This window comes from Pezoporus flaviventris, unplaced genomic scaffold (assembly GCF_033815535.1).
Source record: "Pezoporus flaviventris isolate CSIRO_AGI_PZ_B2104156 unplaced genomic scaffold, CSIRO_AGI_Pfla_v1 ptg000046l, whole genome shotgun sequence".
NCBI lineage: Eukaryota > Metazoa > Chordata > Aves > Psittaciformes > Psittacidae > Pezoporus > Pezoporus flaviventris.
Genome location: NW_026892594.1, coordinates 525,125 through 537,431, shown reverse-complemented (window position 1 = coordinate 537,431; position 12,307 = coordinate 525,125). Strand labels below are relative to the sequence as shown.

Below are 12,307 nucleotides of genomic sequence, written 5' to 3'. Positions count from 1 at the left end.
GAGACCGCAGCCTCTTGTGGCTTTGACAGTCAAGCTCTGGCAGCAGAAGCACAGTGCAATGCACCTGCCTCCGACAGCATCATAGTAAGAGATGCAAAAGTGCGTGTCACACCCAGTGTCGGTGCAAGCTCCCAGTTCTGGAATATGATCGAGGAGGAGGCAGAGGAAACAGATTCTTCTCACAATGGTGATGAGGAGGCAGCACCGGAGGCAGCACCAGAGGCAGAGAGTCAGGCATCTGTCCTGCTCAGCCCAGATGCCTGTGAGTTGGTTCCACAGGGAGCAGCCCTGCTCAGCACAAGGGAGCCTCTGGTCCAGGCTGTGGCAGTGGATCAGGAAACCAGCCAGCAGCTGCTGGAACCTCAGGGCATGACCCAAATGCTGGATGCGGCAGTGGACAAAGAGGAGAAAGAGTGGGTAGAGGACATTGATAAAGTGCTGTCCCAAGTGGAAGAGATCATCATACGCAACCTCTGGGTCAACCCCTCGGTCCCAGAGCTCTTCCAGGACCCCCAGGCCGATATCCAGGAGGGGTCTGACTTCCCCAGCAGCATGGACATTGAAGTGACAGGGGAGGCAGGTGGAGACCTGCAGAACACGTCTCCTATCCCAGCCGGACCCACAGCCACTGAGTCGACAGCTTCTACATTAGCTGCATCTGCGGAGGAAGAGGAGCACCGCGCACGTCTCACTCCAGTGGCACAGGAGGAGGTGGAACCGGCACCAGTTTCTCCTGCCTGCGTCGAGCAGGAGGCAGCACCACAGGCACAGAGGCAGGTACCTGCCCTGCTCAGCCCTGATGCCTGTGAGGTGGTTGTAGAAGAAACGGCCAGGACCATCTCTGAAGAGGTCCTGATCATGAGCCTGGCCGTTGTCCAGGGAGCCAGCCAGCAGCTGGCGGAACATCGGGACATGTCCCAAAACTCAGATGAGGCAATGGCACTAATGGCATCTGTGTGGACTGGGGACACTGAGTCTCCTGTGTGTGGAGACCATCAAGGAGAGGCTGAAACAGCCATTGTCTTGCCAGAAACACAGAGAGAGGAAGTGGCAGCTTCATGGCCTGAGATGCCTGTGCCAGAGGCTGGAGCATGCCACTCTGCCCCAGAAGCAGCCAACGAAGGAGAAGCAGGAGCTTCTGCCTTTGATCGTGAATCTGGGCACCCGGTGAGCGAGGCACATATGGCTGGCACCGGAGATACTGTGGAGATTCAAGCAGGAGTCTCGCATGGGCTACCTGTGGCAGAGAGATTCCTGCTGCTCCCTATGCCAGAGCCTCTGGAGGAGCCGGAGAGGAGCAGCATGGCCCACACCAGTCACAGGCTCGACATGCAAAGGAGAGCCAGCCTGCCTTGGCTGCTGGGCAGCTCTGTGGAAAGGGAGCTCCAGCAGCAGGAGGGCCAGAGGCCTCGTTTCGCCTTGCGGCGGGGACGGATGCCCAGTCACAGGCAGGTGAGTGCCAAGGACAGGATGGGACAGGACAGCGGGATGAGCCTTCCTCTGCCTGTGGCCAGCCACTGCTCCCTCAACTCATTTTCTGCATCCCTGTTGTGTGTTTACAGGAAGCGCCAGGGACCTTGGGCGAGGAAGCTGACGATGAGGAGTTGGACGGAAAGGAAGAAGAGGAATGGGAAGAGGCCATGGACAAAGAGCTTTCTGAAGTGGAAGAGATCACCATACGCAACCTCTGGGTCAACCTCTCAGTCCCAGACCACTTCCAGGACACCCATGCAGATCCCCAGGAGGGATCCAGCTGCCCCACCAGCATGGGCATGGACGCAACAGGAGAGGGAACCAGCCAACAGCTGGTGGAGTATCAGGACATGACCCAAATCCTGAGTGTGTCAATGGCAGCACTGACGCCTGCAGCACCTGAGCACGTTGAGTCTGCTGTGGCTTCGGAGCCTCAGGGAGAGGCCAGTGCAGCCGCTGCCTCCCCAACAGTGCCTGAGGATGAAGTGGCTGCTTTCTTGACTGAGATCCCTGCAACAGAGCCTGGAACATCCCACATTCCTCCAGGAGCAGATGATAGTGGAGATGCAGCAGCTTCTCCCTTGTGTCGGGACTCTCGGCGCCAGGTGAGTGAGGCGCGTGTGGTTGGCACCGGGGATCCCAAGGCCTTGGACGGCAGCTCCCAGGTTTTGTGACAGGGCTATTTCTGGTGCTGCCTGTGTCATCCCACTGACATTGCCCCCATCCCCTGCCTGTGCTCTTGCTACCCTGCAGGGTAGGCTCAGACGCTTTGTGAGGAAACACCTGGGCAAGGCTGTGACTGTCATCCAGGGAACAAGGCAGCAGCAGGTGAAAGAGCCAGACGTGGCACAAAGCTTGGATGTGGAGTCACCGTCAACGTCGCCTGCTGTAGTTCAGGACAGCGAGAACCAGCCAGGTACTTGCCCGAGTTGGGTGGCACCCAGGCCAGACCGGCAGCAGTGTTTGCGTGAGTTCGGGTGTGTCCCAGCCTCCCCTCCATGGGCCGAAGGCTGCGTGGAGACCTCCTAGCAGACCTTCCAGTATCTGAAGGAGGCCAATGAGGATGCTGTTAAGGAGAAGTTCTTTACTGTAAGGGTGGTGAGGCACTGGAACGGGTTGCCAAAGGAAGTCCCTTGCCTACAGCTCTTCTTCCTCCACAGGCATTGCCACTCTTCCAGACCAAGGAGCGGCCCCACGGCGACGACTCTCCCGCTTCAGGAGAGTGCTGAGGGCTCTGCGCAAGGCTTTCACTTGCTCATGCCTCACCCCACGTGTGGAGGAGTAGCGCCCTGCTGCCAGCGCCAGGCCCAAGGCAGCTGTGCTGAGGATGTCATGCTGCAGCCTGCACTTGTTGTGGCTGCTTTCTTGGGCCAATAAATAATAACTCGTTTCCCCCCCCACTGCTCGTCTCTGCCTGTATGTTGGTTAGAGCATGTTTGTGTAATTCACGGACCTCTATATTTAATTAACGTAAAACAACTGACTTCAATCTAAGCGGCTACCTATCTGTTGCAATTAGTTCTAGTTTACACACAGTATGCTAGAGATTGGAAGAGACCTCAAAAGATCATCTCGTCCAGTCCCGCTTCCGGAGCGGGAACACCTACATAATGTTACACAGGAATGTGTCCAGGCGGGTTTTGAATGTCTCCAAAGATGGAGACTCCACAACCTCCCTGGGCAGCCTGTTCCAATGGCAAGCATAAATAAACACTTCCTACAAGTTTTGAAGTTAAATAAAAGTTCAAATATTCAACTTTAAATTTTGAGCAAGCTTTTAAATAGAACACCCTCTTCCCCACTTCTATACAAAGATAAAGCAGTGGTGTACAAAGCACACAAGTTAAATTGTGTTTGATAACTGGGGAATAGCCTTACTGTCAGTTATCAAACAAATCAGGAGAATAAACATATCTCTATCTTGTAAGATAAGACTAAAACCAAAAATCCACGTTAATCATGATAGAAGTGAAACATCTGAATGCAGAAGCCTCACAGTTATCACTTAAAAGCTTTAAACCCAACTTCCTCTGATCTATTTGCTATTGTAAAGCAAATATCCAAAGAGCACTGACACTTTAACTCTTGGAAAGCAAATAACACATTTACATCAACCACCCCTCCCGCCCTTCCAACACATGGATATGAGAAAGGTCCCAAGCACTCTGTAGTTCCAACACAGTTCCATGTTCAACATTCCTCAGTCAAATCTCTAAACACCTGAGGTGCCAGTTTATAGTGAACAAAAATTAATGAATAAAAACTCTTCTGAGTTCTTACACTCTGCAAAAGAGATCAGAGAAGGAATTTACACTGGGCTAAATCCAAAGTTTAATCTAGCTTTCTTAGGATGTTCTCACCAAGAATATGTTCTCTGGGACACATTTTTAGAATGAAAAGCTACTTGGTTGAAAACAAACGGCTTTACTTTTTATGATGAAAGAGAAATGATGATTGTTGAGTTACACTGTAATACTCTCTTTATGCTGTGTCTGTAGGCTCGTATCTTTAACGAGACCCCTATAAATCCACGAAGATGTCTGCACATCCTTACCAAAATCCTTTACTTGCTGAACCAGGTAAGTGTTATCATTTCTTCCCAGCCAGAATGAATATTCCCAAGGCTAATATAAGGAAGAAGTTCTTTACTGTGAGGGTGATGAGGCCAGAGAAGTGGTGAATGTTCCATCCTTGGCAGTGTTCAAGGCCAGGTTGCACAGAGCCTTGAGAGACATGTCTAGTGTGAGGTGTCCCTGCCTTTGGCAAGGGGTTGGAACTGGATGAGCTTAAGGTCCTTTCAAAGCCAAGCCATTCTGTGATGCTGTGATTCTAATTTCTGATAGCTTTCAGTGTGAAAGAAGTTTTGTACCTCTTCCTGACAGATTTGGGAGGTAGCTTTTTAAGGAGATCCAGAATGGGGTGTTTATGCTTTAGTATTATGTTCTTCCCTCTGACTTGCTGCTAACTGGAGTGAGATACATATCACTGAAGCATTTAATACTTTTTCCATGAGTGCCAAGTGAGAGCTGCTGCTTGATCTGTGGCCATCACAGCCCTGTGCAATGAAAGAGACACTTGTGTTTGCCCAGCTAAAGTGGGAATGGCTGAGACGAAGTGAAAACATAGGCCAAGAAGTGATGAGGTAGAAGGGTGTCTTTTTGTCTGGGGCTAAATTAGAAGCATGATAAGAAAGATTTTCTTCAGATGTTTATGTAGATCAGGTTTCGTGTGTGTCAGGTTGTATTTAACATCAAAGTAGGTTGGACCTCTGCTGTTCAGTCTTAATTCAGGCAGCAAGTAGATCCCTTTTAGGTAAGACAAAACCAAGGATGCCAGAAAAGGGAGCACAGGCTACTTAACAAACTGTTCCATTGCTGTACAGCTATGGATGGCATTTGTTGAAACCAAGTAGCTAGTAGTGGTAAATTTGACAGGTACTCCTCAGGAAACACGAGGTGAGGGAGGGATGGTTTCTAACATGAGAAAAAGCCTCAAAGCAAAGATCCTTGGTGTGTGGGTAGGTGTTAAAAATGGAGGCTGGAGGGAAGGAATGCCATGCAGAGGGACCTCGACATGCTTGTGAGGTGGGCTGATGCCAACCTCATGAAGTTTAAGCATGCCAAGTGCAAGGTCCTACAGCTGGGTCAGACCAATCCCAGGCACAGCTACAGGTTGGGCAGAGAAGAGATTCAGAGCAGCCCTGCGGAGAAGGACTTGGGGGTGTTGGTTTCATGTTCTTTTTATGTTGAGTAAACCAGAACTGCACACAGTACTCCAGGTGAGGTCTCACAAGAATGATTTCATTATTTTTGTTGTTTTTTTCCTTCTTTTACCGGTCTTTCTTTTCTCCGTTCCCTTTTCTTCTTGTCAAGGAAAAAAACAGGGAGGAGAAAAGTGCATCCCTGACTGCCCAGTGGCCATGGGCACGATGCTGCCGCTGTCACAAAGCTTCAGTGGTTGCTGTGGAGTTGCCCATGAGGAGCTGGGACCCTTTGGAACTGGTGAGGGCATCGGCGTCTCCGTGGAAACCACGGGGGCATTGTTACGACTCTTATGTGGGGTATTTAAGGCCCTGGCGCACCCTAGAGGTGGCAGTTGCCCTGTGAATCCACAGCAAGTCTGCATCCGAGGACACAGAAGATGCCAGTGGACAAGGGATCGAACGCCCGCTCCCAGCCTGCCGAGGGCAGGCCAGGAGTGCAAAGGAGGCGCCAGGTGAGGGCTGGGGCAGGAGTGAGAGGCCGGTGGTGGGACGGGGCCACATGGAGCTGCCTCGGGGCCGGGGCCGGGCTTGCCGGCACTGCGGGGGCTGCTGTGCCAAGGCAGCCGCCTCCATCACACACCTCTTCCTCCTCCTCCTGCCCGCAGGTGGGCCACAGGCCACAGCCTGAGGAAGGGCGGCGTGGGATCACGGTACCACAGCTGCCCTACCAACGAAGGTATCAGCCCATCGAGACCCAGCAGGAACAGGTAGGGACCCCGAGGGAGACAGGGCCAAACACCTTCCCAACCACGGGCATGCCGGGGCTGCTGTGGGCTGGGGCCATGGCCGGCGGGTGGCCAGCCCTTTCCCCAGCCAGCTCTGGGAGCAGGCAGCAGCCACCTGTGGGCCTGAGCCTTGCCGTGGGGCTGGCAGGGGAGCCCAACTGCATGAGCTCCCAACAGCTGGGATACGGGCGCAAGAGACACTATCACAGAGCCTCTCTCCTCGACTTCTCTTGCAGGTGGGCAGCGTGAGGTGCAGAGCGGTGCTGCCCCGCAGCATGAGGACAGAGGAGCAGACACTTCCTCGGCCAGTGGTGGTGGAAAGGACACCTCGGCCGCCACCTCGGCCAGTGAGAGAAGCCAGCAGGCTGCCTCGCCCGACATGGGCACCCTCTGCCCCTGCAGCCAGATTCACTGACATGGCCATCGGCAGGACAAGCAACAGCCAAAAGCAGCTTTGCACAACCGCTGCCCAGCAGCACCACATCCCCGCACATGGCAGCACTGTTGCGAGGCCACGGAGCTGGCAGCCTGCCCCACACAGGCCCACAGCCTGTGCCACAGCGCAGGGCACAAGAAATGTGAGCGCGGTCCTGCGCAACAACAGCGCTGAGAGCCGGGGACCCTACCAGCAGGCAGTGGCATGCCAGGACCCAGCATACAGCAGGGCTGCAATGACAAGAAGATACACTGTCAGGGCACCTAACGGCAGCAAAGCCACCGCCACTCAGCCTGCTCCTGATCCTAACACCCGTGCGAGCACTGCTGCTTCCCAGAGCAGGAAGACGGGGCGAGAGGGCAGCCTCAATGACAAGTTGCTGGGGCTGCACAAGAAGGTTCTTGCAAAGCCTCTGCCCGCCCTGCGCAGCAACATCGAGGCTTTGCAACACGCCAGGAGGAGCCGCTTGGCCAGAGCTCCTGAGGAAGAGGAGTACCAGGCACCTCTCGTTCCCATGGCACCAGCACCAGCATCTCGTGGCTTTAGCAGGCAGGCTGCTGCAGCACAAGCCCAGCGCCAGGCACCTGCCATGAACAGCTCAGCAGAAAATGACGCAGATCTGAATTTCCCATCCAGGTGCGTCAAGAAGCTTCCTTTCAGAGCTGGTGTCGAGGTGATAGAGGCACCAGCCTCTCCCGCCATCGGCAGGCAGGCTGCAGCAGGACGAGCACAGGGCCGGGCACCTGCCCCGCACAGCCACAAAGAAAGCAACATGGATATGAAGGTCACACCCAAGAGCATCCTCAGGAAGGTCCATTTCAGAGATGCTGTTGAGGAGGAGGCAGAGACCGCAGCCTCTTGTGGCTTTGACAGTCAAGCTCTGGCAGCAGAAGCACAGTGCAATGCACCTGCCTCCGACAGCATCATAGTAAGAGATGCAAAAGTGCGTGTCACACCCAGTGTCGGTGCAAGCTCCCAGTTCTGGAATATGATCGAGGAGGAGGCAGAGGAAACAGATTCTTCTCACAATGGTGATGAGGAGGCAGCACCGGAGGCAGCACCAGAGGCAGAGAGTCAGGCATCTGTCCTGCTCAGCCCAGATGCCTGTGAGTTGGTTCCACAGGGAGCAGCCCTGCTCAGCACAAGGGAGCCTCTGGTCCAGGCTGTGGCAGTGGATCAGGAAACCAGCCAGCAGCTGCTGGAACCTCAGGGCATGACCCAAATGCTGGATGCGGCAGTGGACAAAGAGGAGAAAGAGTGGGTAGAGGACATTGATAAAGTGCTGTCCCAAGTGGAAGAGATCATCATACGCAACCTCTGGGTCAACCCCTCGGTCCCAGAGCTCTTCCAGGACCCCCAGGCCGATATCCAGGAGGGGTCTGACTTCCCCAGCAGCATGGACATTGAAGTGACAGGGGAGGCAGGTGGAGACCTGCAGAACACGTCTCCTATCCCAGCCGGACCCACAGCCACTGAGTCGACAGCTTCTACATTAGCTGCATCTGCGGAGGAAGAGGAGCACCGCGCACGTCTCACTCCAGTGGCACAGGAGGAGGTGGAACCGGCACCAGTTTCTCCTGCCTGCGTCGAGCAGGAGGCAGCACCACAGGCACAGAGGCAGGTACCTGCCCTGCTCAGCCCTGATGCCTGTGAGGTGGTTGTAGAAGAAATGGCAAGGACCGTCACTGAAGAGGTCCTGATCATGAGCCTGGCCGTTGTCCAGGGAGCCAGCCAGCAGCTGGTGGAGTATCAGGACATGACCCAAATCCTGGGTGTGTCAATGGCAGCACTGACGCCTGCAGCACCTGAGCACGTTGAGTCTGCTGTGGCTTCGGAGCCTCAGGGAGAGGCCAGTGCAGCCGCTGCCTCCCCAACAGTGCCTGAGGATGAAGTGGCTGCTTTCTTGACTGAGATCCCTGCAACAGAGCCTGGAACATCCCACATTCCTCCAGGAGCAGATGATAGTGGAGATGCAGCAGCTTCTCCCTTGTGTCGGGACTCTCGGCGCCAGGTGAGTGAGGCGCGTGTGGTTGGCACCGGGGATCCCAAGGCCTTGGACGGCAGCTCCCAGGTTTTGTGACAGGGCTATTTCTGGTGCTGCCTGTGTCATCCCACTGACATTGCCCCCATCCCCTGCCTGTGCTCTTGCTACCCTGCAGGGTAGGCTCAGACGCTTTGTGAGGAAACACCTGGGCAAGGCTGTGACTGTCATCCAGGGAACAAGGCAGCAGCAGGTGAAAGAGCCAGACGTGGCACAAAGCTTGGATGTGGAGTCACCGTCAACGTCGCCTGCTGTAGTTCAGGACAGCGAGAACCAGCCAGGTACTTGCCCGAGTTGGGTGGCACCCAGGCCAGACCGGCAGCAGTGTTTGCGTGAGTTCGGGTGTGTCCCAGCCTCCCCTCCATGGGCCGAAGGCTGCGTGGAGACCTCCTAGCAGACCTTCCAGTATCTGAAGGAGGCCAATGAGGATGCTGTTAAGGAGAAGTTCTTTACTGTAAGGGTGGTGAGGCACTGGAACGGGTTGCCAAAGGAAGTCCCTTGCCTACAGCTCTTCTTCCTCCACAGGCATTGCCACTCTTCCAGACCAAGGAGCGGCCCCACGGCGACGACTCTCCCGCTTCAGGAGAGTGCTGAGGGCTCTGCGCAAGGCTTTCACTTGCTCATGCCTCACCCCACGTGTGGAGGAGTAGCGCCCTGCTGCCAGCGCCAGGCCCAAGGGAGCTGTGCTGAGGATGTCATGCTGCAGCCTGCACTTGTTGTGGCTGCTTTCTTGGGCCAATAAATAATAACTCGTTTCCCCCCCCACTGCTCGTCTCTGCCTGTATGTTGGTTAGAGCATGTTTGTGTAATTCACGGACCTCTATATTTAAGGAAGGTGTCCCTGCCTGTAGCAGGGATTGGAACTGGATGAGCTTTAAGGTCCCTTCCAACCCAAACCAGTCTGGGATTCTATGACTAATGAAGCTGCTCACTGGATAAGAACAGACTTGGTTTTGATGGTTAGTCTGTAACACTGACTGAACACACAGAACACCTTCATTTCCACAGCTCTTTAGAGTATTTGTACCAATTATAATTTCACTAACATGGATATCTTACTGATATCTGGGCTAATCTCCATGGGCCTATAGTAACTGCAAATGTTCTGAAGGCCAAGGCAAGAGATGCTGGTGTTGTGGGTGGCAGAGAGATAATTTCTTAAGCTCTTTGAAAACTCAGATTCAAAGCCTTTCTGTGACAACTACTGTGAAACAGTCAGTGGCATCCCAGCCATCAAAAGGTTGGCAGGGAAAGGGCAAGAGCACTGTACTGAAAAGCCAGCTCCTCAAAAGAATCTTGCACTGGGATCACCAAACTTGTGAGTTTCTGAAGTAGTTGTTTCCTTCAAGTTACAGTCAGAATCATACAATGATTCTAACAGAATCATAGAATTGGGTTGGAAAGGACCTTATGACCATCCAGTTCCAACCCCCTGCCACAGGCAGGGACACTTTCCACTAGATCAGGCTGCTCCAAGCCCCATCCAACCTGGCCTTGAACACTGTTATTTTTGAAAGAATAAAGAAAAAAGGAAAACCAGTTACTCCTTAATTTACTTTAAGAACTCACAGAATGCTGTGAAAACCCTCCAGTGTGTTAACTGCTTCCTGAAGCAACCACCCTCTAACATACCTGCACCATGATGTTGTCACTAGAAGCTGCTTCTTGAGCTTCATTGATCCACCGCTTGACTATGTCGTAGCTGATTTTCATCATATGCTGGAAGAAACCACAAATGGAGACTGGTGACAAACTAAAATCAGAAGCAGTGAGGTACCACAAGCCTTGTTTTACCGGCTTTGAGAGAACTGAGAGCTTTGCTGTGTACTACAGGTAACAAAGAGTAACTCACATCCATAGTTTATATGGATGCACTTGTTTCAATGAAGAGAAAAGTAACTTGGAGAGTTATGTTCAAACAGGACTGAAGACAATAGGAGGAGAATGCACCTGCTTACAGTTATCCCAGTAGGTCAGTATTAATTCAGTTGTTAGTATTAATGCAACTTTGCACCCTCAGGGTCCTAACAGAGGCTTCACTCCACCTCAGCTGGACCTTTTACCTCCTGCCTTCTTGATTTACCAAGGCAGCCAGCGTCTGTATAGCTATAAACCACTGGTTTTCTTACATCTCAGTCTTAGACTACCCATGCTCTCATTTGTATTCTCCTCTTTATTAAAGAATTAACCTAGCAAGGTATTTTCCAGCCTTTTCTCCCAAATAAGGGAGGAACACCTTCAGACTGAACTTCATCTTGCCCTTCTATCTATTAGCGAAAATGATCTTGAATTGCAGCAGGGCAGCAATTTCATGGATCTTTTCTTTTGCAGAGCACAAAGCCAACTGCTTTTACTGCCTGTCACAGAATTCATACACTTCTTCACAGTCACTTGTGTTAGTTCTTCCACAGCACAGGCTGTTTCTTAGTTACTCTCACCAAACCAAGAGACACTTTCATGGTCTTCACTGTGCTTGAGTACTCTAAACTCAAGCCTCTAAAGGCTCTTTCCCAGAGAAACTCGTCCTACACTGGCTGCATAGAGAGATGACTGAGCACTTTGCACTTAGCTATTATAACTGATGTACTCTAAGGTAAGAGAACATTAAGGAAGGAGTTTGAGAGGACAGAGTCTGCCTGAGTCACAGGAAAACTCCACTACCACTGCTTCTTGTTTTCCAGTGAGCAGATGAAGACGAGAAAGAAAAGAAACATCTCAAAAGGAAAAGAAGAAAGAACAAAACAAAGGCCAAGCAGAGCTACAAATGCAGCAGAGTAGCCTCCTACCCACAACACAACACACAGATTCCCAATCATCTACTGCTTTACTTACTAAGGAAGACACCAGTGCAGAACTAGACACACTGGGGACTTTGTCCACAATGGCTTGTTTCATATATCTCTCAATGGCTTGTAGCATTGTAGCCTGTGAGGGGGAAAAAGAGAAGTGTTGATACTTAGGAAGCAGACCATAAAAGCAGTATGAGGCAAAAATACACACACAGCATATTCAAAATGCATCATGAACTGTTCTGCAAGGGAGAGATTAGTATCAATTGCCTGGTCCTGGAGGTTTAGTGACAGAAACAAAGTCTACAGCAAAGCAATCTTAGATCAGAAACCAGAGCTCCAAAGCTCCTGCCTTCTCACTCCATGTTTACAGTGCTCCAGCTCCACAGAGCTCCTCGCATCTGCAGCAGGCTCCAGAGCTGTCCTCCCTACAGCAGAAATTCCATTACCACTACAAGAATACACCCTGCAAGAGAGGGCTTTTCTATTTTAATTTTCTATTTTAGTACTTTTCTATTTTATTCTATTTTAAACACACTCATCTCTCCCATGACAGAGATGTGATTTGGACTTACATCAGTGATCCTGCAGAGTGCTCTGATGGCCGGGCCTCGGTACACATCTTCCTTCCCTGTCATGTCTTTGGTCAAACTGAAATAATCATAGACACTCTGTTAACACCACTTTAACATCCCAATGCCTGGTCTTTTTGCGACATTTGCCTCATCTCACATAGCTGTTGGTCAAGCTGTTACCACCTAACTGCTGAGCTCTAGTACTGGCTAGAAACAACCTCTTAATAATCAGCTACTTAAGAATTAACAGCATGGGATTCTGTGGAAACAGAGAACATTACAAAATGCGCAGTTCATAGAATCAGAGAATCAGAGACTGGTTTGTGTAGGAAAGGATGTTAAAGCTCCTCCATTTCCAGCCCCCTGCTACGGGCAGGGACACCTTCCACTAGAGCAGCTTGCTCCAAGCCTCTGTGTCCAACCTGGCCTTGAACACTGCCAGGGATGGGGCAGCCACAGCTTCTCTGGGCACCCTGTGCCAGTGCCTCAGCACCCTCATAGTAAA

At 52.0% G+C, this 12,307-nt stretch overlaps 2 protein-coding genes across 2 annotated transcripts in view; one reads left to right on the top strand and one right to left on the bottom strand.

Moving 5' to 3' along the window:
• Positions 1–10,065, top strand: part of LOC133276733 (uncharacterized) — a 106,883-nt gene extending 96,818 nt beyond the window's left edge. The window contains exons 7-9 of the mRNA XM_061467871.1: positions 821–1,456; positions 1,567–1,839; positions 10,052–10,065. Of these exons, the coding sequence (XP_061323855.1) occupies positions 821–1,456; positions 1,567–1,839; positions 10,052–10,065 (923 nt within the window). The remainder of the gene's footprint in view (positions 1–820; positions 1,457–1,566; positions 1,840–10,051) is intronic.
• LOC133276778 (coatomer subunit gamma-2-like) overlaps positions 1–12,307 on the bottom strand; it is a 194,373-nt gene that overhangs the window by 175,596 nt on the left and 6,470 nt on the right. Inside the window, exons 6-8 of the mRNA XM_061467936.1 lie at positions 11,803–11,878; positions 11,271–11,363; positions 10,071–10,157 (exon numbers count right to left, since the gene is read on the bottom strand). Coding sequence (XP_061323920.1) covers positions 10,071–10,157; positions 11,271–11,363; positions 11,803–11,878 — 256 coding nt within the window. The remainder of the gene's footprint in view (positions 1–10,070; positions 10,158–11,270; positions 11,364–11,802; positions 11,879–12,307) is intronic.